Source organism: Coloeus monedula (genome assembly GCF_965178545.1).
Source record: "Coloeus monedula genome assembly, chromosome: 4".
Taxonomy (NCBI): Eukaryota; Metazoa; Chordata; class Aves; order Passeriformes; family Corvidae; genus Coloeus; species Coloeus monedula.
In genome coordinates, this window is record NC_138784.1 from 3,533,061 (window position 1) to 3,558,661 (window position 25,601).

A 25,601-nucleotide genomic window follows, 5' to 3' on the forward strand; every position below is an offset into this window, starting at 1 on the left:
TTAAATATACTATCATACCCATTTTAAATCCAAGAAAGTATTTTTAATTTGCTGAGAAGTAATTATCTAAGTTGTAACTTGCCAGACTTTTCACCCCAGCCATCATAAAAGAGCCCCAGGAAATATAAAACAGTTGCAAAGGCTTGTTAAATACGATCAAAAGGACATTCAGTGGCAATGATCTCTAAAGCCCAGATATACCATTTCTAGAGGAAGAACTACAAATGTACTTCTGTAACAACTCCTTTTCCCTTGAAAACTTTCCTTTGAAAGCACTGACCTGTTCTGACCCTGTCTTACCAGAAGATCTGATGAGATTACAGCCTAAAGGGATGTGGCTGCAGGGCAAAGAGCAGAGACTACACAGCTATTCAGCAGTGAAAGGGAGGCTTAGCAGCAAAGAGCCACCCTGAGAATCCCAAAACACTATGTGGGCATCCAAGACAAGGCATGCAAAAGGAAAAGACTGACATACCCCTCAGGGTAGGACAAGTAGACAGATACTGAAATGCTTATCACAAGGCATCTAGCTCTCAGAATAATGCAAGCAAAGTGAGGTTTCATTTGGTTGAGAGATGAGATTAAGAAAAGGAAAGCAGGAACATGCAAGACTGCACAAGCAATACTTTCTGCTATGTTTGTAAGAATTGAGTCTATTGTTAGAGTGAACTCAGTCCAGACTTCTGCACTTTAAGCAAGGACATTTTTATAGATAAAGGAGGTGAAAAGAACTGCCTGTACAAGCAAATATGCTTAGAAAGTTAACAGCATTATAAGGCAAAGGAAAACAGGCAAACAAAAATAAATTCCCATGCCAATGGAAACTTGAAAAATTGTAAGCTCAGACTGTTGACAAAACAATTATTGGATACATTTTCTAAATGCAGAGACTGGTTAAATAATACCCTAGAGCCCTGCTGTTCTCTAGCTCCTGCACTGACCCAGCTCCAGAATACCAAAATGAAGAGGGCAGCAGCCAGGCCTACCATTTCGAGTCAGCTTTGGTGTCCTAGAGTTCACAAAGTTCTCTATCTCCAGGTGAATGTCTCTCAAGTCTCCTGTATTATACAAGTGGCGTACCTAAAATGTCACACAAAAACATTTAAGATGATCAGCATGCCATGCACCCCAGATACATACAGAAATAACAGAGGACAATAAGGAGCATCAAAGGCACAAAAAAGAAGACAAGTACATGTAGGTAGCAGAAATCCCACCCCAAGAACCTCACAACAGCAAGGATCAGCTCACCAGTGCTGAACAGTCCAGCTGACTGCTGCTGCTCAGTGGATACCAAATTGCAATGACAGACTGCTGGACTGGATTATTACAAAGAAAATGCACATGCACACACACAAAAATAAATTTATTGGTTTCCTGTATCGTATCACGGTTAAAATTACCAAAATCAAAAATTCCTAAAAAGGAATTTGTTCAAGTACAAAAGTCTACTCTGGACTGATGTATCTGCCTTTCACTGCTTCCATGTTATACACACATGACTGTCTGTTCCCAAAACACTGGCATAGCTTCACCTGAGGAAAGATGCTGCAGATCACAAGCACTGAGAAGCACCATTTGTGACCTACCTGCTGTGGCCGCAAGAAGTTGACGTTGATATTGGGGTATCGGGTGGCAGGATCAATGCTGTAATGGCTGAAGTTTTTACTCACGTTCTCTGGGGTGGTCTGAGGCAGCAGCCTATAAATGCTTTCCCTTGGGAAAATAACATAAAAAAAAAGTTTGGGGTTTTGTTTTGGTTCGTTTGTTTGGTTTAGGCTTTGTGGTGGTTTGAGGTTTTTTGTTTGTTTTGGCTGGTTTGAGGTTTTGTTCTGTTTTGTTTTTTTTAAAAGATGTATCACTACTACTATGGCTAAGTAAACTCTGGAGAGATAAACATTCAAATCAGAAATCTAACCACTTCAGACACTGCATAGCTAAGAGTCAGCATAAGCATATTAAAATCTGCACTTCAATACAACTTCAGAATTCCAAAGGAGGGAAGAGAACAGTACTCTAAGCATAACTGAAAGGGCTGCCCAGTACAATGAAGACACTGAGACACAGGAGGGGCTCAGGAAGAGGGGCCTGGAGCACTTGCTGTGAGGAGAGGCCAAGAGAACTGAGTTTGTTCAGTATACAGAAGAGAAAGCTCAGAGAAGATCTTACTGTTGTCTGAAGTGGCAAATGGAAAGGTGATGGAAGTCTGGCTTCAACAGCAACACTATTTTCCTCACTGATTTTTTAAATTCAAACAAATGGAATTTTAAGTACAAATTGTGCCATTGTGACATTTTAGAAATTATACTATGGTTCCTGACGGTCAGAAGCTGCAGTAGCTGAAGTTTAAAATTGGATCTACTAACTGTTGGTTTTACTTACTCCATCTTCTAATTACCCGAGTTCTGATCTCCAAGAGAGCACCTTGAGTCACCAAAACAACACTCAGCCAAAGCTGATAAAAACATCAAGAACTCAATAGTTCCAAAGAGACAAGATACTGTTTGGCTTATATGAAACAAAGTGACCAAGGACAACACGGAAAAAAAGCAGGTCACAGCTTCCTTAAGAGGAAGCAAGAGAAAGTTTTTACAGGATAATAAGAGATGGCAAGAACTTTTGTATCTGGTACTTTAAAAGCACCTACATTTTCATCTGGTTTGCTACTGCAGGGATGGTGACAGTAACTTGGGCTCACTTTGTCAATGCAATGTCAATAAGCACCTAAAGAAAAGATTCCTCATCTAATCTTTTAAAACTAGGACCAAGAATAGCAACATGTCTTACTCCTCCATATACTTCAGTTTCTTGACTCCTTTGAATTTTTTTTTCTTCAATTGAATTATACCTTCAAGCATTCTCTAAAAACAGTGAGAGTCTGTATCTCCCATTCTATCTACATATTTGTACTAGAAGAAACTGGAATGAATGATGAGATGCTGAAGGACTCAGAACTGTAAATGCATTCACTTTCTCCATTACCTCTCTGCAAGAACTTCCAAAGGACTGGCTCCAAGCGACCAACTTCGTACCATCCAAGCAGAGTCCATTGCAGCCAAAAATCCCCTGGCTATTCCAGTTCCCATTGGCCAAAACGGCTGATAGTAGAGGTTACAAAAAAAAAAAAAAAAAAAAAGGCAGAGAAAGGAAAAGCATCACTTAGGGAAAATTTTAAAGAAGTATCAAGTACACATTCAGGCAGTAATCTGCTGGGAAATTATAACTCAGTAATTAGCTTCAAGCTCCACTCCCACTAGGTTAGATTAGAAGAAAGCAGCTGTATGGTGAACAGCTCATGAGCTCTCACAAGGCCAATGTCCCTCTTTCCAACAACAATTCACAGCCCGAGTGCCTTAACAGCTTCTCTTCAAGACTGTACTTTTTAACCAACTACAAAATGCTAATTATTAGCAGGCCTACAGTAGAGGTTCTGTAGAGAGTCAACTCGTCCCAACAAGAAGCAGATGGAACAGACAGAACTTCAGAAAAAGCTCTGCACACATTTTCTTAAGCGAGATCATTACCATGCTAAATATTCTGTTTTCCCAACACTCCCACCCCTCCTTCAAACCTCCCACTTTATTCTATAATAAACAGCAGCTTTCCTCACAGCGCCTCTCTGTCAGGCAGCACACATTTCAGAGATGGGTGCAAAGGTTTGTGCTCATGCTTCCATTCAGGGCTTACACACAAGAAGTTGAACACACACCTCCAGGAGGCTGTCCCCGACCAGCGCCACGAGGAGCTGGTGGCCGTTCTGCTCGCGCACCAGGGCCGCGTTCTCGGACGCGTACATGCACGTGAAGTCAAACATGGCCACGTCGGGCTGCCCGTAGTGGTTGATGGCAAAGTCCAGCGATGGCAGCTGCTGGTTCGTGGAGAAATCTGCTGCTTCCCTGGCGTAGTTTAGCAAAGCCTCCTGGTCCACGTTCTCCCGTGAGAGCAAGACCTCTGTGTCAGCGTGGTCCTGCCAAAACCAGCGAAGTTTGGTTTGAATTTGACCATTTGCCATGGTCAAATCCACAAGTTTCTTTTAAGATGGGAATATACAGTGGCCGGCATTAAAATTCTGACAAATCCACTCACACAAGTTTGTCTTCTAATTTCTTTCATTCCTGTGTTAACGCTTCCAGGAGAAAAATCTATAAGCCTTTTATTGCAAACAGTAATCAGTCCTGCTTGCATTTCTGACTGTGAAAGGGTAAAGAAACTCTAGAGCATTTTTCATTCCCATAAAATGAGGGAAGCTCAACTAAGCTACCAAATGTTCTTTCAGCATATTTTAATCTCAGCATGAACAAAACTCCCAAATCTACAAAGGGATACAAATTTGAAAAGGACAGGTTTTGTAACACTCTTCTGATGGTTTAAAATACATCAGAAGGACATTAACTGCCTTTTAGAACAGAATTACATTCATGTTCTGAAACAACAACTGTATAAACACATTATGTGATGGAGGAAGAGCATGTTTTCCTACTTTCACCCTACCAAAAGTAAATTGTCACCACAATTTTAGCTTACATAGAATACAGGAGAAGTTAATACCCACATGCCGTATCACTCCTTTATCCAGCAAGCTCTGCTTTTTGGCAGTCATGACAAAGTAGTGTGTATCATCTTTGTAGTAGACAATGTTCTCCAAGTCAATGCCTTGTGAGAGAACAAAAGACATGGTAGTGAAGGAACCAGTTAGGAGTTATGTGCAACAGAAGCTCTATCAGAAGAAAGTAAACCGAAACTGCATGATTAGAAAATGTCAGAGAATGCCAAGCAACTTTCTCCCATGCTCTGGGGTGACTTTAAAATCTGAATTGTGAACAAAACCACAGACAGCACATTTCACCTGCATAAAGCCACCTCTATTAAAAAATCCAGTTATCATGACTCTAAGGTTTGCATTCAAATGTGGAGTGCAAAAAGCTGAACTATGGATTCATGACCTCTTCCCATTTAGGGCTCTGATTTCCTGAAAACCATAAGTTCTCTGCTTCTGAACGAAAATGACACACATCTGCTCTGTACAGCAGAACAGCTGCAAAAGCAGGGAAGTCAGATTTCAGAGACAGCAATGACTGACTGCCTTGCACAAGATGTTCGTTCCTGACTAAACATACAAATCTGAGCTGCAGAGTTGTAATAATAAAGACAAATGGTTTCCACTGGAAATCTGTCAAGTGCTGGCAAACCTGTGGCATCTCGGAGATCCTGGAAGAACTTCTGGTTGAAGATGAAGGCCACACCACTGATCTCCTCTACTTTGGCTTCAGCTGTGGTGTTGCGATTGATGAAGTTTGCTGTGATAGCAATTGCAAGTTTACCGCGGAATTCTTTTCGGCGAAACCCTACAGGAAGGGGAAAGTAGCAACACTGAAAACCAGACACACCTTCAGAGAAGGCTCAGTATGCCACAGACAGGTGCACTCACAAAATAGAGAGAAGGGATGTGATGGGTTACAAACTCCTCCACAGAGGAAAGAACAATTGCTTCATCAGAAGAATAATGTTGTTTAGGGAAAAAGCTCCCCGCCACCCCCTCTCTCATCTCTGGTCCCAAAGCTGCAAGTTCCATAAAAAAATATTAATATGGGTTTCTTTGCTACACAGAATAATACTCAACACCTCAGTTCCTATACACAAAGGCAGGAGTGGCAACACTACAAATTTAGGAAAAATTATCCAGATCAAAACCCCTTATGTCTTTGCTAGTTTAGTGGAAGAATACAAAGACCACCCACGTCTTTGCTACAAATGATTTTCACATGGACTTTTAATCTCCCTTTCACTTGTCAAGTGTCTTTCCAGATGTTGATTGGCATGTTAAAGGCCATTTCGTTCTAACAAATTTAAGGGTAAGTTCTTTCTGAAGGTGAATTATGGACACACCATTACCTTCTAAGGTGTTTCTCCTGCCATCCCCTCCAATGATTACTTCAAACTCATACTCAGACACTGGATGGGTTTTGGGGTGGACCAACGCACGCCAACCTATTCCTGTAGATAAACGCCAAGTCAGTGACAACATATATACAATAATAGAAAAAAACAGATTAAACCACTTCTTACTATCAAATAAACCCTTCATCACATGAGCAGTCAAGAAACCCTGCAGGACAGCTACACTGATGACAGGGCTGCTCCTGAACTGTGCAGCCATTCCACGTGAATCAGAGGCAGACACAGCTCTGCTAAAATTCCCCTATTTCCTTTAAGGGCTGCTACAAACTTCTCTACTACCTATACAATTAATAAAAGGCCAAAAAACAAGTAAGCCACATCTCCTGCGGTGATCAGAGAACAGGTTTCACAGTGATACTAAAAGCATAACAAGGATCATTCACCAATATAAATACTCTCAGTGAATGCAAAGAAAAAAGTTGTTTCAAAATGTTACGCAATAGGCTTAGGTATTTTAGAAGCAATTACAATTTACCGTGTCTTGGTCTATTTCTGTGTAGCTGTTCTGGTGACTTTGTTTCATACAGTAACTAATTTGGATTTGTCACTAGAAAAAACAAATCCTACTAAAAACCCAAGTAAAAATGGATTAATAACTACTCCTATTAAAGGAGCAAGAGGAAAGGACTTAACATCATAAGCAGAGTAAAGGAGTAAGAGCCTGTGTATCCTACAACAATTTCCCCCTTCTCTACACCCATTTCAGTGCTACTTGCTTTCATTCTCCTGGTCCTCAGGAGGGTAAACGAGCCCCCGAAACTCCACATTGACATGGATCTCTATTCCCAAGATCAAGGCAACCTTCAAAAGGATGAGCTGGAGCTGACGGATACCTGCAAAAAAGGCAGATGATAAAGAAATGGAAGAAAAAGAAAAGAGCACAAGTGCCCATGTGTGTCTGTGTGACATTACTGATACACTGACTTGAAGACCAGCTGATACTTTCTTTTTCCCCACGGTGTTCCCAGCACTTCATCCCAGTACCCCTGGTGTGTAATATCACAGCATGACAAGAAAATTCTACACAGCTGAAAAGCCAACCCTTTTCAAAGGAGAAAGAGTAATTTTTTGATGTTTCAGTCCCCTAATCAGCAACAAGGGAAACAACCAGGACATGAACTGCAGTAGAGGAGGGAAGACAGCATGAGCAGGGCTGCACTTGTCACAGATGGCAAAGAGCCACTGCATCAACCTGGCTGTAATACTGACCTGCACTTCCATCCCAGCACCTTTGGATTAGTGAGGGCATAGGAAGCTCCTCACCACCTCTTTCCTCTTCAGGTAACTTTGACAATGAGAATGAAAATCACAGTGTGCAAACTCAATTAATACATAGGAAAATACATTGCTGTCATATTTCAGATGCTGAAATGAAAAAAACCTTCACCTAAACACTAAATTTTAGCTGTGCTGATACACAAAAAAAGTGACAAAATGCACAAACACTGGAAGAATAAAAATGAAAAGAAATTAGAAGGAAAAAGCAATCTGCAAGACTGAAGTTACAAAGATCTTCCAGTTTTACCATTTGTTGCCAAATTTCAAATAAAGAGAACACAGACTGGTGGGCAACACCTGGCTGTGCCATGTACAGTCAATTTTGGGGAAGAAAAAAGTAAAGAAAAATAACTCCTGCTCCACCACAGCATTGAGCTTTCAAAGAAGACCGATTTAACAGAATTTAGAAATCAACAAGATTATTCTCAATTTTAACACGTAAACATATATTTAATCAAAACATATCTTCATCACTCTTCCGAAAATTAAAGCCAAAACCGTTCCTCCTTTCTCCAGACTGACACTCACAAGAATGTTCCAAAAGCATTCACTAATTTTTCTTTACAAGTTGCTCAAGAGAAACAGAATAATGTGACAGCTGCAGGAATGTATAAGCAAAAAATAAAAAAATTATCCATCCAAAAAAAGAAAAAACAAACCACCAACCAGTTTGAGCATTAAGTGTACTTTTCAGAGTAGGAAGAAGCTATGCCTTGGGAATGTCTAAAAGATGACAGATGAACACTGCATGTCTTAATGTCATGACTAGGCCAGAATGAATGATGCAAAGGTAATGCTGGATTGTACCGTAACTACTTGAGAGCAGGGACTGGTGTAGGCTGAATTTTCATTACCTCACAGCCTCACCTCCTTCTCCCCAGGAAGAACCCAGGAGGTGCTGCTGTGTCCAGCAGTGGCTGTACTTACTGATATGGTCTATGGATCCTGCACAGAATTTGCCATAGAACTTTTTGGCGCCGAGGCCCCTCAAGTCATGGATGGTGAATGGCCACAAATGCAGCACGTTATTGCGGGAAAAGGCATCCCTCTTCTCTATGACCACCACCTTGGCTCCCAGGAACGACAGGTCGATGGCTGTACGAAGGCCACAGGGTCCAGCCCCAATTATCAGACACTGCAAAACAACCAGCACACGGTAACTGCACAGTCCTTGGAGGAAATAGGTATTTCTGCAGCAGCTTCCAAGCATCCCATAGCTCTTAGGAGTAAGTGCTCTTTGTCTGAAACATAAGCTGAAATTTCAGATCAGTCTTTCTATTTCTACCTGCCAAGTTCTGCCATTGATACGGTTAAAGCAGTAACCAAGACACGAAAATGAAGTATATTGGAGAGCAGTGAAAAGACTGAGGAAGCAGGCAAGTAAAACTGTGTTCTGTGTTCTTGCAACCCTTGCTCTGAGAAGACCTGCCCAGTCATACTCTCCAAGCTCTATAAGTACCTGGAGAACAGCAATATTTCTGAAGGCTTCTCCCTCCCATATTCCATTTTATTTCTTAAAAAAATAAAACCCTGAAAAAACAAAAATTAACAAGGGAGCAATGACAAGTTTTCCTCATCTTCCAAATCTTGAGCTGGCCTTTCTTAAGAACATCTTCAGTAGCATTGCAACAGCTACAGCAGATAAACACAAGATACTAATGTTTTTATAAACACCATCACTTTAAAATAACAGAGCAGCCAAGTCAGAGCACTCTAACTTACGCTTGTGTTGGTGCTTTGGTGCTTCTACTACTGCAGCAAAGGAGACTTCAGGGAAGTCAACATCACGTAAATACAAACTTTGTGTGACCAGACAAATCCTTTCTCCAACCCAACCTTTGTCATATCAAAGGTCTTTCACCTTCTCTTATCTTTTTCCACTCTACTCACAAACACCATCAGATGCTAATAAACAACTTGAGAACACAACATACGTGCGAGTCTAGTGTTGAAGTACCTTCTGAGAACAGAATGATACAGCAAAATAATTTCAGATTAAAAAGCCAAGATAGTCAGTAGACACTTCTTACCCACAGAAACCGAGGTCCACAAAGAAAGTGTTGGTACGTGCAGTCACATAAACACAGTACACAGTCCATTTTGTCATATCATTATTGTACTTTGATTTCCACTGAGTAAACCAGACACACAGAATAAAGACCTTGCTACAGAGGCGGCTGCTGCTGCCATGTGATTCTTTTCCAGATCCTTATTTATCCTTGTGGCTGCATAAGAAAGCTCTTTGAGAAATTCTTTAAAATGCCAGAATTTAACCATGAGCCAGTGCTCTGATAAATAGCCAATCCCAAAGCAAAACTTTGTGTTCAGTGGTCATCCCCATTTGACAAATTTTACAGGCTGCCACATTCCCACCACTTATTCACTGGGGCATAAAATTCTGCAAGCACCGTGAAACTGCAAATGTAAAGCCTGAATGACGGAAAACCAGCACGAGTTACAGCAGTGATGACATAGCTACTGACATGCAAATTCCACGTAAGACTACTGAGTAAGATAAGAAGTCACATTAAATCTGAGGGCAGAGATCCAAGTCTAGACAAAAGGGAAGGGAATACTAACACCACTGCTTCTTTAGTACCTTCAGGAATCTGAAAGTATTTGGAACAAAAGGCAAGCCCAACCTCTGAGCTAATAAATACCTAAATAAAACTGTGTATTGAACAGGCGTCCATGTTGTAATTTGATATAAGGGATCCTCAACTAGGATCCTCAATTCTTCCAATCTAATATTGCTGTCTTTGTAGGTAAGTGTAACTCCCAAACACCACCCTTGTCTTTTTTTTAAACTTTCTGGAAAATTAGCTCAGCATATCATATTTATCCAGGTAATAATTTTGCTTGGCTGAAAACTACAATCTTGAAAGAGCCTGGATTTCAATAAGCAACAAGAACACACTGAATTGGGTGACTTTCATTCTTTGATAAATTTCCACATATAAAATATTTATGATGGAGTACACAACAGCAAAGGAACTGTACTAAAATCAGACTATTCAGACTCAGGTTTCATGGAATTATAAACTAGTTGCCTGCAATTTTGTCACAGGAACCTAAAAGGATTTTTTCCTCTCTATCCTTCCTCCCTGCCCTCATAGTAAGATGTGGTTAAAAAGCATTTAGGTTATGTTTCATATTCTAGATGTTCTGAATGTAAAATACTCAGGTAAGTAATTTATGGTCAAAGTTGCCTTTTTTTTAATAGTGTCACAAAAACATTATGTTGTTATAAAACAAATTCTAAGCACAACTAAAAATAGAAAAGATTTTTTTCCACCTCTAATGCTTCTTCCAGTTTCAGATGTCTCATAAAAAACCACCTTCTGATACTCTCAGACAGCAGTAACTCCATGAGATGCCAAGTCCAGCCAAATAAAGGCAGCTACTGTTATTCCTTGTTCCCTTTCCCCTCAATGACTCCAAGCAATTGCTGCAACTCCCTGCACTGAAGCAGTCTCAGCCCTCAAAAACACTTCTTGCTCAAGATCTTTCAGACAGATTATATTAAGTTTCCAGTAACAACACCATGGTAATGGAACATTAAATGCAAACTGAAATGCTGTATTCTCTGTATAACCAATGAAGAGAGCGCACCATTTGTAACTATTTACATTTGAACAACCCATCACGTCCAAAACTTGCTTTCATGAACTCTGATTATCTGAATTCCGGTTACCCTGGATGCTGGCCATGTGCACAAACTGCCCAACTCCAGGCACAGCACCTCACCCCTGAACAATGTTTAAATGGGCAGTTAAGAGCTATCCTACAAAGTATGAAGTTTATTTTCAAGTGTACAGAAGCCAGGCTTCCTAAAGACATGATCAGCTTCTACTATGCCATGGATAAAACCCTAATCTTTATTTTAAATTCTATCATCTTCACGTGCCCACTCAAATTTCTGTACCTTTTAATCAACAGTTTGCAAATTACATTAAGCATTAGAAATATAAAGCTAAGTGAGTTAGGAAACATCAACTCAGACATGATTCAGTTCTCAAAAGGCCTCTGCTTTGAACAGTTATGATTATCTCCTAGGAACTACATTTAAACATTTAATGGCAGATACCATTAGGATAGGAAACAAAAAATTAATAGAAACATATATGAAAAGATAAGAGGAATACATAGTGAAATTTAGTTTAAAAAATGTCCACTGCAGTCATTGCTCTCTCCCATCACTGTGTCCTTCACAGCAACACCAGCAAGTTCTGAGGTTTCTCTCTCATCAATTCAATGAGGGACAGTCACATATGACCTCATGAGCCTCTCTGGTTATCTCATCACCACCTCACCACATGTTACTTCTATAACCACTCTCCTGATTCCAGTTCTCCAATTCCATTTTAACTCTCTTTAGCTTGGCTTTGGTGTATGAAATAGGTTAAGCTTTTGGATGACATGAAATCCCTAGCAACCTCTTCAGTCAAACATCATTCCCAGGATGCTTTACTCCTTTTATCCACTTTATAAGTGTACTTGAAGAGATGTTTTAAAGACACTTGGTTACATGTATTTATTCAAAGCACACCCTTTTCTAATGACTTTTAAGCCTCCGTATTCCTCTGGGTCTCCAGCCACTTTCGGAGCACCATCTGAAGGACTCTGATTTCTCTCACTGCCAACTTCCCAGGGGGCTTCACCCATGATCTCTTGCGTGATCTTTCTTGATAAACTGTCTTTGCATCACCTCATTCAGAGACACTGGTTCAATCAGCTTTGTCAGAGCTGTCAATTCACAAAACTTCTCCAACTCAAGACTTGGCTGCTTTTTGGCCAAGCTAAAATCTCTACCTTTCTGACATTTCCTTGTGGCTGCCTAGATGTTAATTCAAGCCCAACAAAGCCAAATGGAGCTCTTCATCTTAAAAATGAGTTAAACCCGCTAATAGCAATCAATTTCTTAGGAAAATATGTCAAGACGGAAAAAAGGAAGCCTGTCTGTGTTGCATCAACGCATTTAATGTCCTTCTAAACTCAGCTCACCACTTCCCTTCAAGATAAATGTCACACTCGATTTTCTGAATGCCTTTCATAGATGGATATCACCCTCTGCTCACATCTGGTTTTTCATATGCTCTCACAATCAAGCACTATTCACTTACCCTCCTATCAAATCTCTTCTTTAATGTTTCATCTCTATTATTGAAGCAACGTTTTCCACAGTGTTAACAAACACAATCAGAGCCTAGATGCAAAAATCACTCTTATAGTCTATTATTCAAATAAGTTAGAAGACCTCTGCATCTTGCTCCCTCCCATCTCTTTCTCAGGAAAGCATAAACCACCTATCTTCATTCCACAGACTAAAACACCCTAACTCACTTCAACCCGTTATGTTCCATTCAAAATAAAAGCAAATCCTGGATCTAATGAATGCACTGGGCAATAATTTTTTGCAGAAAATTTAGAATTTTTCTCCATGATGCTCATAGCACTTGGAAGGCTTATTCCTAAGTATACACAAACATCATTTACTACCTTTATCTTCCTGTAAATCCTTCCTTTCTTATGTTGCCTGAAAAATGTAAACCTTAACAGTGGTCGGATTTTTGGGGTGTCGAAGCTACTGCCCACTGTGACTACCAACAGTGCCCAATTGTTTGATTGTCAGAGTTTACCAAGTGTTACTATAGTAATTCATTATGAACGCCTCCATCCATATGAAAATGGCCACTGGAAAGTGAAACAAGATAAACAATTAAGAAACTAACATAACTTTCTAATATCTAATTGGGAGAAAATAAAAGTCCACAGATCTGAAACTACATTCTCTAAACAAGATGTATTTGTCCCTCAATTCTACACTAAGGAATTAATCATTAATTCCTCCAATTAAAGTATTTCCTTCTCTCAAGAGGTGACTATTCAAGAGAAAGAGCAGCATCTATTGTCCTCAATGAAGGAAGACAGAATCCTGTTCTAATTTTATCCTCTTCTGCAGTATTTGCCTTTTTTGGGGGAAAAAAAAAAAAAGAGTGCTTAATTATTTACAAAACCAACCTATTCTATTCACGTATCAATAACAGATATAAAGAACTGCTTTCAAACTGCACTGTCCAAGGGGGTGCAGCACCTAAATGCCAGCTCACAATAATTCAGGTAAAAAAAAAAAAGTAAAATGCTCTGTGTGTGTGTGTAAAAGCAGGAATTCCTGCAGTAAATACCACACATACCAACCTTTTAAAAAGAACTGGTGTGAGTTTCCACAGCATATTTTTTTTCTTTGAACCTAGAATATAAATGATCACTTTCTAAATAATGGGAAACAGTCTGTTTTGCCAAATTGGCAGAAAAGCTCCGTTTTCTTGAGAGAGTCATGAGAATTTTTAAATTAAAACTGGAAATTTCCAAACATGCATATTTTGTATCCTAGACTCCAAGAGCACACATTCCTGTTACTGTCAAAATGCAAAAGAAAGTCGACCAAGATTAAAGGTTTACCAATTAAGATTTTCCAAGCCATCTATAGGACTGATGCCACAGAAACTCACAACGTAAAAACTTGCTGGCTGCTTCTCCTGAATAAAATACAAACATTCAGGTGAGCAGTCAAATCCGGTGGTGACAAAAGGAACTTCGGATTGCTCACCAAATGCTAAAATTGTGAGAACATTCCTGAAACTTGCCTGGGCTTATAGTGACACCAGGCAACATCTTTCTACATCCATACCTTTTTACTGTGTATGCCAGAGAGATTGGGTAATAGGACCACGGCGAATGAGCCTCTTACCTTCGTGTTGGCGCATGCTTTCCCCTTCTTGTAGTCCTTATGGCTGCCTCTTTTATCCAATTTGGCCCACAAGGCTTTGGCTTTCCAGTAATTGAGCTTGGACTTGAGTTTGTGATAGAAGGAACGATAGTCCTTGGGCTTTAGTTCTAGGTAGTCACAGAGCTCTTGGAAAGCCTTGAGAGTCCCCTTGCAGGTGGAAGCCTGGACAAATCTGTCGAAGAGAACGTGAGCCTGGTTCACCTTCTCGTTCTTACTTTCCTCCATGCTTCACACTTGGCAGCTGCCCAGGGGGGCAGCTGTGCTCTTCCAGTCTGCCAGATTTCCCGATGTTGCTCCGCTGAGCCACTTTCACCTCTGGCTTACAAGCATTATTAACCTAGAAAATAAAAAGAAGAAAGTGTAACTGAACTTGCTCTTTTCTTTTTCGTTCCAAAATTTTGTCTTGCTGAACTGAGAGCCCAGATTCCCAGTCAGTCCTCAGCTGATTGATATCCCAAGGATTTCTGCCCAAGCTGACTGAAGCAGAATTCACTGAGCCTCACTGCAGACAGCAGCACATCTCACACCTCTGTTAAATCACAAAATACTTTAACCTGAGCCAGTGCCTTGGAAGTTTTATCAAAACTCTTTCTGCATGAAGAGCAGAGAAGTTACAAATAAACAGGCAGATGTTCCACAGTGTCTGGGAGAGGACAGAAGTTGTAAAACAAAACAGGCTGACCTGCTATGTCGCAGTTACTGTGTAACACCACAGCAATGGTTACGGGCTGGTCTTAAAAACACTGCTAACCACAAAGTACTTCAGGTGTTGGTACTCCATCAGTAAAATAAGCTTTGGTTCCTTCATTTTAAAAAGACATGTGTCTTTGGTCATGATAAATAAAGATGAGAAAGGATGGCATAGCACAAGCCGATACAGAGCCCTTGCCTAGACTGGTTTTTGCACAGCGATCGTCACTGTGATCTTAAAAATGAGTTAAACCTGCTAATAGCAATCAATTTCTTAGGAAAATATGTCAAGACTGAAAAAAGGAAGCCTGTCTGTGTTGCAGCATCAAGCAGTATAAACATTTCCCTTACCTAAAGCCTACACACATCTTTCTGTCGGTAAGTGAGCAGCCTAAGAGTGATATGTGGCTGGTGCATGATCCTTCTAAGATTCCCATACTAATTCCTCTATTCTGTGGTTCTCAACTTCTTTTGATGTGCAGGCCCATACAAAATTTTGGGGGGCAGCTGGAGTCTACTTTAATCTGCTGGGGCAGATCTGCTATCATGAGCTCTGCTACTCCTTTCTGGGGTCCCTCAGAAGCAGGCTGGAGACCTACAGAATTAATTGTTTCGAGCACGATTAGAGATTTTGTTTAAAGAATAGATATCTTCTCTTCCTCTCTCTCTCTTTTATGTATAATAAGCCTTCTTCTTTCTTTCATGCATAATACTAAGTACATACACTAGATTACCCTGCTCTCTGAGAAAGAATAGCTCTGTTTGCCTTCAGATACGAAGGCAGCATGGGAACATGCATGAACTATTGAAGTGAAAGCACTTCTGAGGTGCTTTTTGCCCTTTGTTTTTTTGCAAAGGGTATTAAGGTAAAAAGGGAAATATGTGGACTTGGATAAAACTTTTTAGATTCCCACCAGCTCTTTTCCTGCTTCCAGCAGACAGGAAGCCAAGCCAAACAGTACAGCTCATGTCTCTTCCCCTCCCATATGGCAGCTCTGCAGCAGTTTATTTGGGCACTCCTGCTTTTCAGCCTAACATGGTATTTATCGTTTATGTTTAGAAACAGCAGAAGAGGCCTGGAAACCTTTACATACAGCCACAAACTGGTAGTTTTTTAAAATAAAAGTTCCTACAGAAGTCAAAGTACAACAATGGGTTATAGTGCAGAAGGCAATTCTAACTTTATTAGGACAACTGCCTTAGAGGACTCAGTACCCATGAAGCTGCTTTTCTAACTGGCTGACAGCGATGCCCATGCCCATATCAGTACTGCTCACTAAGCAGGATGGAACTGCTTTCCTTATTTTCCATCTTAATTTCACAGCTGTGAAGCTGGAAATGTGCTCCATGCTTGCATCTCAGGGAAACCACTGCACCCCTACAGAGGCCTAAGTCAGAGAACTCTAAAATGGTTTGGTTTGGAAGGGACCTTAAAGATCACATAGTTCCAATGCCCCTGCCATTGGCAGGGACATCTCCCACTAGACCAGGTTGTTCAAACTCCATCTAAACTGGTTCTTGAGCACTCCCAGGGATGGAGCATCCACAGCTTCTCTGGGCAACCTGTGCCAGTGTCTCAGCACCCTCACAGTAAAGAACAACTTTCCAATATCCAGTCTAAACCTGCCCTCAAACAGTTTGAAACCATCCCATCCCCCCCTTGTCCTATAATTCATGTCCTTGTAAAAAGTCCCTCTCCACCTCTCTTCTGGCCCTATCACATACTGAAAGCCTGTGTCTCCTCTTTTGTTCTCAAGAAGAATATTACAATGAACTCCAACAAAACACCTCTAACTCTGAAGGAGACATTTCAGTGTGCCTGTGTCATACAAACACAACAAAATACCCACAGTCTAAAGCCATACGCCTCATTAACAGCACAACATTCCAAGCTGAATACTCTTCTCCTATGTTCCCCCACCTCTTGCACCCCCACTCTACCATCCACACACTCACTTTACACCAGCGCTTTGGATGACTGAGACTTCTTCAGAAAAAGCAATAGAAGTTACAGGACCTCAATTAAGTGGAGTCACAACTTAGGTCTGTTAGTCCACGTTCCACTACTGATAAACCTAGATGTAAGGACACCATAGGGATCATTTCTTACTCTTGCTTCTCCCGCAGTTTTTCACCAAGGAAGTGAGGCAGCATTGGTTTTGCACTGCTCAAAGACTCCAAAGTTAAAACCCAACCTCCGCTCACTCTAGGAACTTACTGCTCCGTGTCCAGGGTTTGCCAAGCCAGGAGCCAAACCTGCAGAAAGCAGGTCACTTGAGCCAGCACATTCCGGGGGCCACCTTAGCACGGCAGCTCTACTGACATCCAGCTTCACACAGCCTGGGAAATCAGTTATGCCCCCAGGTGAAACACCCAGGCTTCAGTCACCACATTAGGTCACTCCCTAGAACTCTGCATTCCTGATGTAAACACCCCAAGCCCTTGGAACCCATGAGCAACACGTCAGAGAACATGGAAATTACAGGAGGAAAGCAAGGGCAGGCAAGAGTTATTTGCCAGGTTTCCAGGGTACTTGTGTGCCTTGCTGGCTGTTCTGCAAGTCTGCAGTATCCTGCATGTTTTGTCTCGAGGCAGCTGATTGCTGACTCAGAAGCTCTGTGAATTCCTTGGCTGTGGCATTGGGCGAGGAAGACAAAGCCCGTGGAAAAACGCATGCAAGAACAGTGTTCACGTTGCTATTTACAATAATAGCAGGAGGTTGTCACTGACTCATGGCTCCAAGTACCCTCAGGACCTCCAGTACTCGCCCAAGGACAAAAGAAACCAATGAAAAACACAGAGATGCAGGCAGTGAATAATTCCAGGTGGTGGTTCCTTCGCAGAGTCACCATAGATGCAGGAACATGAATATTTTATCAAATGCATACACGAGAAAAGAAGGCCCAGTGCCCTACTTCTGCCAAAGGCAAGAGACAAGAAGAGATTTTGCAAATTCTACACATAATGAATTTGGTTGTACAAATTGAAGTTCTGCAGCAAGTGTTGCAAATGCAGGGCTTATATATTTCAGGCAAATAAACCCCCACTATATGAGTCACCACCCTCCTCTACATTTCCATCCTAATTTTGTTAAAAGTGTTCATTCAAGCAATGCCTTGAGCCCGGGAAAAGAATAAAATACTGTGGGAAAGTATTTTTCGGCAATCTCTTTTTTTTCCATCAGAAATTATTGAGTTAATTCCATCTACATTCACAGCTTGTTCCCTCTAGCCTAAACCAGGAGTGAATAAAACATGTGCCAAAGTAACTGCCCAGCTGCACCTCAGAACGCTGAGGTTTTTTGAGCACAATGTAAATGCTTTCTTGCATTTCAGTTATTTCACAGCCAGGCAAACACCCTGGGATGCACCCTTGACAGACAAATCTCTGAGAAGTCAGACATCAAGAAGAAGCGGCAATACCACATGGAATCTGAAAGCAGACTGGTCCATGACCATAAAACTGCTCTCCAGCAACATCCCCCATGCCCTTGCCTCCCTTTCACGGCCCCTTCTGTAGCTTCTGCCTAAGCAAGACTCAGAAACATGCTCTGGAAACTCCGAGATTACTGCAGTAGCCAGGCAGCCAGGACACACTTGCAACTTGGCTAGCAAAAGGCTAAGCACAGATTATAGTTAAGCTTATGCTGCAGACAGGGGGGACACCTATTTTTGTCTCTCTCCTCCACCCAGCCTCCAGTTTTCTTGTAGGAAACCAATTACCTTTGAGACTCTTCTTCCTCATTGAATCTGGATGAAATTGTTCAAAAGTTATTAAGGATGAACTGAAAAGCAGATGAACAAACAGCTCAATCCTGTAAGCCTCCCTTCTTTAGGAAGCCAAAAAATCTTTATTCCAACAAATGAAAAAACTCTGTTTTCATTTCCAAGATTTAATTTCTTTTACTTTTAGCTAAAACTGAAGAAATGGATTTTCTACAATATGTTCATGACTTTCTAAGTGATCACAGGTACCAAAAGTACAGCTTTAGGGCAGCGGTAAGACTGTGGAACAGATGGCAAAAAGAGGACAATTTTGACAAGAAAAGCTAAAGCCAAAACTGGCAACTATTTTAGCTCCATATTATGCAGACCAAGAAGGGGAAAGCAGGAGGACAAAGGCGTGGTTGCCATTGTTTGCAGCTTCCCTTTTACATCAGCACTGTCCACAGCATGTTTTAAGATGGTGTTTAGATCGGTTCCCGTTCATAGCATTCAAGACTCAAGCAAATAAGCTGTCAAAAAACTGTGTTTTAATAAACCTATTAAACTTGATTTGGTGCTCTTCTGCCCACCACATGGGAGAGAGTCTTTTGGGTCTCCACCTCTTTCCTGTCTACCCTCCCTCCCAAGTGAGGCCAAAAGTGGGAGAAAGAGAAACCAAATATGAACTTGGCTGCAAATACAAGAACCTGTTCTTAGCACATACACAAACAGTTCATAGAATTCTCATGTCAAGAAAAACTCTACCCAGTACTGACTTGAGAAGAAATGCTAATTATATCCAAGAACATGGAAACATACAAATACAGAAGCAGTTAGAGAAAATGTTTTGGTTCCCAAATTCACATCAAGGTACAGAAGGAAAATGTGTATGTTGCTTATTACTAACCATTTCTTCAATGTCACAACACAACTACTGAAAGCATTTGACTTACAAAGTGCAACCTTTTATCTATGAGAACTCAAAAAACACATTTTGCTGCTGCTCTCATACACAACTCTTTGATCATAGCAGTCCCTACACTGAATGAACACTAACAAAGAAAAAGACCAAGAAACAGATCAACGCTTTTCTTTGGAAGAAAAAAAAAAAAGGAAATTATACCAAGGAAGAGGTAGCTGTCCCCTCACAGGATGATACGGGAATAATAGTAGGACATCTCATTCCCACACCACCACATAACAGAGCAACAAAGTTGCATGTCATTTCCTCATGTGAAGTGCTTTGAAGCTGTTCCTAATGTTACATTTCAACATAGAAACCCATCCTAAAGTTAATTCCCACCCAGTTTTACAAGCTGGACTTCCCCAGAGTTCTGCAAACACTATAATAACCTGAGAAAAGTGCCTCTTTAAAAAACAACCAAAAAAAGGCTCCTAAAATTACCAGAATTACACTTTCACAAAACTTTATTTCGATGACTTCAAACGGGGATAAAACAAATTGGCTGCCTTAGCACAGCAAGGTATATCAGCTTGTGACACGATACAGGACACACACCCATTCATTTTTCAAGCTAGCATGCTGTGGATACCACAAGAAACACCAGAAACACCAGCTTTTTTGAAAAAAGCTTTACTAAACACTGGAGAACAAGAACACTGTTCTGCCCCAATTAGAAACTCTGAGCAGAACGAAGACTGGAGGCTACAAACACACTTTAAAGACTTCTGCAGCTCAGTAAGCCAAGTCCACTGAGGTCTCCAGATTCTGCCAGTGCACTGATCACCCCAAACCATTCTATGGCACAGGGAGAAAACAAATAAGAGCCTGTATTCATATTTTGAAAAAAAAAAAAAATCTCATAAAAGAAATTCACCAATGAAATTCACATGAACACATTTGCAAAAATTTATATAAGCAAAAGCTTCTATCTGCCAGAACCTAGTACCAAAACACAGACTGCAACGATCACAAAAGCAATTGCAAAGGAGAAATCATAATCAACAGGAACAAAGAGACAGACAGAACCAAAGGATCTGCAAGTGACAAGAGGAACTAAACTACCATTCTTTATTGAGCCTGTAAAATGGCTCAGAGATCTGAAAAATGAAAATCTCTAGCACCTTCTGCAGTATGTGCTTGCTTTCTGTTATGTGCACTTGTTTCCACTTAATGTGCTTCAGCTCTCCCTTTCATTACCTGATTGTCCAGGGAAGGGAACAAAGCTGGTGAAGGCTCTGAAGCACAAGTCCTGTGAGGAACAGTTGAGGGAGCTGGGGTTGTTTAGCCTGGAGAAGAGGAAGCTCAGGAGTGCCCTTATCACTTTCTATAAGCACATGAAAGGAAGATGTGGCCCAGGGTGGGGTCAGCCTCTTCTCCCAGGGAACAAGTGACAGGACAAGACGACAGTCAAGCTGTGCTAGGGGAGGTTCAGACTGGACATGAGGAAGAATTTCTTCAACGAAAGAGTGGTCAGGCACTGGAACAGACTGCTCAGGGAGCTGGTGGAGTCACCATCCCTGGAGGTGTTTAAGGAAAGACTGGAGGTGACACTGAGTGCTGTGGTCTGGTTGACATGGTGGTGGTTTGGTCATAGGTTGCACTTGGTGATCCCAGAGGTCTTTTTCAACCTCATTGATTCTGTGATTCCCCCTTACATAGGGCAAAGATTACTTATCACTACTTAAGAGTCACGGGATCCAAACGAGGCTGAATTTACCAAAGCCACCTTGATTTGTGTCAGTCATTAAGAGAAACACTTAGCACCTCAGAAGCAAGCTCAAAGACTGGTCATTTGTGCCAGCATTTATTTTAATCACAGCAGATAGATGCCTAGACTTTTAACTCCAAGGCTCACCCCTCTGTGGTTTGGCAAATCCAGACTCTCACAAACAAATATTCCAGCTACAGACAGTAAAAAATGAATACGGAAAGCAAGTTTTATTTGTGCTGCTTCCAACTCTCAGCTGTTATGGGTGTGGAAAAGAGGCAGGCACTTCCCGAAAGGAAGTGGTGGAGGACAAGGGAGTTAGAAAACAGGATTAGAAGATTCCGAATTTCATCATTCTTACACAGTCAGCTAGGTATGGCATCACAAATCCCCTGCACAGAGCAGTTCAAACAGATTACAGATTAGTTAGTGGATGTATAACCATTTTCTGTGGAGGAAGACTGATTACAGAAAGCAGAGGAAGTTTAAAGTTTTGGAATCTTCTTCCCTATACACATCTTGCAATACTCTTCTGGGAGCCAAGAAATCTAAGTAAATAGATATTTGAATAAAAAAGCTATAAAGATTTCTCCAGCCCACAAACCACTTCATTTAGAGACTGCTGAACTTTAAAAACAAAACAAATCCCAAGCTTTATTCTAGGACAAGTTCAGGAAGGGTTGGGATCATGCTATAACCCATGGGCGCAACTGTGGCCTGTATAATTACCACATAAAATGTACATGCAGAATCAAAAAAAACACCTAAGAAATTGGACCTTAAACCCAGACCTCCAGAACTGCCACCTCCTTTCCCTTAACAAGGAAAGTCCAACCAGGAACAGCGTCTTAAAGACTCACCTGTAGATGAGGTCACTGGTAATCTGTCACTCTACATCCCAGCTATCTGCTGCTCCAATATGCCCTGTCCCCAGCCCATTGCATACCCAATAAGGCCTAAGCTCCCCCAGAGCAGGCTGACACCCTCAAGCTTCAACTGCTGCCAAAGAAAACCCCACCATGTGTTTATAACCACTCATGGGTGTACCCTGCTCCTGTAACTCAAACCACTACCCCAGCCTTCCTTTCTCCTTCCAAGTTATGCATGAAAATGTGCTCTGCAGTCTGTCTGTACATCTAAAATCAGAAATGGCCATGACAACAAACTCAATCTAGGTTAGATCAGGCTGTTTCTTAATGCTCCACAGCCATGTACTGTCCTCCCACATCAGCCACTAGATTAGACCATAATATACAATTAAGCAATTTCATTTTGTTTTGCAGAGGCGGAGAATTACACACCTCAGCAAGAGCACTACTGACTGAGCAGAGTCTGAGCAGGGCACCAAGCAGGCTTTGAAAGGAACCAGAAGACTACTTTCCATCATGGCTTGGCTTATCTTTTCTGATCCATTCACTATGGAGTTACACCTCATTCTTACAGAAAGGTATGGGGCTTATAGGTAACAGGAGAGATACTGAACATGTTCAATGGACACAATGCTAAATCCCAATTTGTCACAGGAAGAAAACACACCCACACAATAATCCTGTAACTTTTATTTCATAAATTAGATCGTTTGGTTGAGGTCTATTCCACACATCCCACAAACCTCCTCTCTAACCTCTCCCAGGCTGCATTCCTGACTTTATTTTCAGAGGGGAAAAAAGTCTTTATCCCATCCTTTCCTCAAAATACTTTTACTGTGCTTACGTTTTGGAGTTCTTGACAGTACCTTAAACTTAGTATTAACCCTCGATAAATTTACTCATGTAAATCTTTCCTCTTTCCAAGATAAGAATACCAACCTTTTGCACTCTGGCGTGCTCCACAATTCTCAGTAAGGATAATAATTTTAAAAAGTAAAGCAAAATCCAACCCTTAGCAACTAACAAACTGTGAGACCATCAAATGACAACTGATCAAATCCAGCAACTTAATGAAAGTTTGTCTCTATCACACAATCTGGTGTGTCTGATACCTCCCCATCATTCATTTTCCTCATATGTACAAGGAAAGATTTTACCAGCAGACAGGAATGTATTGTAAGCAAATAACCAGTTCAACATTTGGGCTCAACCTTGACAAACAGACAGAATAAAGAGGTTATATTCTGTAGCATGAGAAAATGTACCAGAATCTCAAAAAGTAATATAAACAGTAGGTAGAGAATGGGAAAACCAAAACTCGCAACATCAAACTTTCAGCTCTGGGTATCAGATAGTACCGACTGCACATATTGTTACACAGGTTATAAATAGTAACCACGCAGCACCCTCCCCCCTTGGCTGGACATTTGACTCTCAGTGAACACTGAGCAGTTTCAATTGCCCAGATAGCGATTCCCCTGCAGCCGTGGAACCCACATGGTCTCAGCAAAGACCATGCCAAGCTCCGTGCCTGGAGTGAACGAAAATCTGTTAGGAAACCAGTGAGAGGAAAGAGGTGGAGGTGGTTCTGTGTTTTACTCTCCTCTCCCTGAGGCTTTGGCAGGCAGCTCCTGGAATAAGATGGCAGTCATCAGTTCCAGAGGCAGACATTACCAGTCTCCTCAAATACAGCTGCACTGGTGGGGACATGAAAAGACTTGGTACGAATTAGTCAGAGATTAAATTCAACCTAAGTGTAAGGATGCCATCAGCAGAATTTGTTCCTAGTAGCGAGGACACATAAAAGCTTCTCTCTTTGCCTTTCATGCTCAAGGACTGTTCTGTCTAGTCTTTTTAATTCCATCCTCCTTTGGATAAAGGCCATTCCTCTGCAAGGATATCTGGGGGTCTGAGGCAGATAGTTGGAAGGTTCAGCTGAGGATATCTGGCAGAGGAAGTAGCCCTGTGAGGGGGCACGAGCATTGCCTTTGCTTAATGCGGGTCTGAGAGCCCCCACCAAGGGACCTACGACCACTTTTTGCAGAAGACATCTGTGTGCACCTCCCTAACAGGCAAAGCTCTCCATGCTCACAGACTGCATTGTGAAACAACTTCTGCCCAGCATGGTTTGACAGGACCCAGGCACTGCTTTGCTACTGTGCTGCACACAGGCCAGGATCTGTCCCGTAAGGCAGTCCAGCATTTCCACTGGCAGATGATTCAGTTCTGGACCCTGGACTCAAACTGTGTCATTTCCATAAACTCTTACTCCATAACAGCCTATATTTGAGCACTAGCCAGAATGACCCTTTTCCAAAATGCTTTTAATGCAGCAAGGAGGAGCACAAGAGACTGCAGGTCACTTGTGACTTTTCTCAGTGACAATACCAACAGGCTGCTGCTGGCATGTCTGGAAAAGAAAAATACTGCAATTAAGAAGGACTTTCTTCAACTTCATTCAACGTCTGCTTTCAGGCTCAGTCAGCCAGAATGGGCTGGTAACAGCTCTGTAAACTGGGAATGACCAAGAGTGGTGGCAGAACCATAGCATGGCAGTAGCTGCTTTCCTGGAAATCCACACAGTGCTCCTGGAGAGCGTTAACTGTGCAGAACAACCTGGGGTCCTCAACATCTGAAAACTACCCTCCCTCTAGTTGTTCACTGGCAATGAACAATTTAGTATCTATATATTTACCATTAGTTTATGCTAACAGAAACAAATGCTGCGATTAAGAAAGCTTAGTTTTCTCCAATTTGAGGACTGAGAAATGTGAAGAATTTGTTTCTTATTACATTGGGAGCTACCAGTAAAAGCCACATCTACTCTCCACTCCCCTGTCATTTCCCATACATACACCCCAGAAATTATCACAAATTCTGTTTTTTCCATGGACCCAAAAGATCTGGCTAACTGTAGGGAAAACATTCTTATTCCCTAGGGCAAACCAGAAAACTCTTCAGTATTTGGTTCCTGAAATTCTTGGGAGTGACCACAAGTAATAAGCAATGCTTGCTTTTAACCTTTCATTTCTGTAACACTCCTGTTTCTTTTCTAGGATAGAACAGACTATTTCAGCCGGAAGAGCCCTGCAGTGACCATCTGGTCCAACTGCCTGGCTGAACAAAAGTTGAAGTGTGTTGTTAAGGGCATCATCACAATGAAAGTTCACTTCTCCTCCCTGGCTGACACCGCTGGCTAGGCACACACCTTTTGCAGTAACTTCTGCATTATGCTCTGTAACTACAGGGAATAACAGGGAAATGCTCATTTAAAGAGCAAAAGGCAGACAAAAGGATCTAATGCTGATAAAAATGGGCAATTTCCTACCCTTATCACACGGTGGAAACTGAGATTATTAATGGTTTATGCCCCATCCCTGTTATCAACTCAGGCATTTCTTCCTGAGCCAGTTGTTTTTATGATCAATAGCTTTCTTTTAATTTCCAGGCCAAGTTTATACCTCTCTGTTCCTGTGATGATGCTGACCTATGCATTAGCTTTCCCTCCCTTCCCACATATATTTATAGACCAATGCCACATCGCCCCTTGATCTTCATTATGCTAAGGTCAAATCAAGCTCTCTTGGACGAAGATAGGCTTTCTTTTCCTAGGCTTCCCGAGGAAAAAACTGCATATTGC

At 41.4% G+C, this 25,601-nt stretch overlaps 1 protein-coding gene across 15 annotated transcripts in view; it reads right to left on the reverse strand.

The window, feature by feature from the left end:
- The window catches only part of MICAL3 (microtubule associated monooxygenase, calponin and LIM domain containing 3), a 158,148-nt gene that overhangs the window by 97,291 nt on the left and 35,256 nt on the right, over positions 1–25,601 (reverse strand). For all 15 annotated transcript variants that reach the window (XM_082281067.1, XM_082281079.1, XM_082281076.1 and 12 more), the window contains exons 2-11: positions 13,988–14,363; positions 8,164–8,371; positions 6,675–6,791; positions 5,893–5,994; positions 5,190–5,345; positions 4,553–4,653; positions 3,710–3,967; positions 2,983–3,098; positions 1,590–1,716; positions 987–1,080 (exon numbers count right to left, since the gene is read on the reverse strand). In XM_082281067.1, coding sequence (XP_082137193.1) covers positions 987–1,080; positions 1,590–1,716; positions 2,983–3,098; positions 3,710–3,967; positions 4,553–4,653; positions 5,190–5,345; positions 5,893–5,994; positions 6,675–6,791; positions 8,164–8,371; positions 13,988–14,251 — 1,543 coding nt within the window. In that variant the 5' untranslated portion in view covers positions 14,252–14,363. The remainder of the gene's footprint in view (positions 1–986; positions 1,081–1,589; positions 1,717–2,982; positions 3,099–3,709; positions 3,968–4,552; positions 4,654–5,189; positions 5,346–5,892; positions 5,995–6,674; positions 6,792–8,163; positions 8,372–13,987; positions 14,364–25,601) is intronic.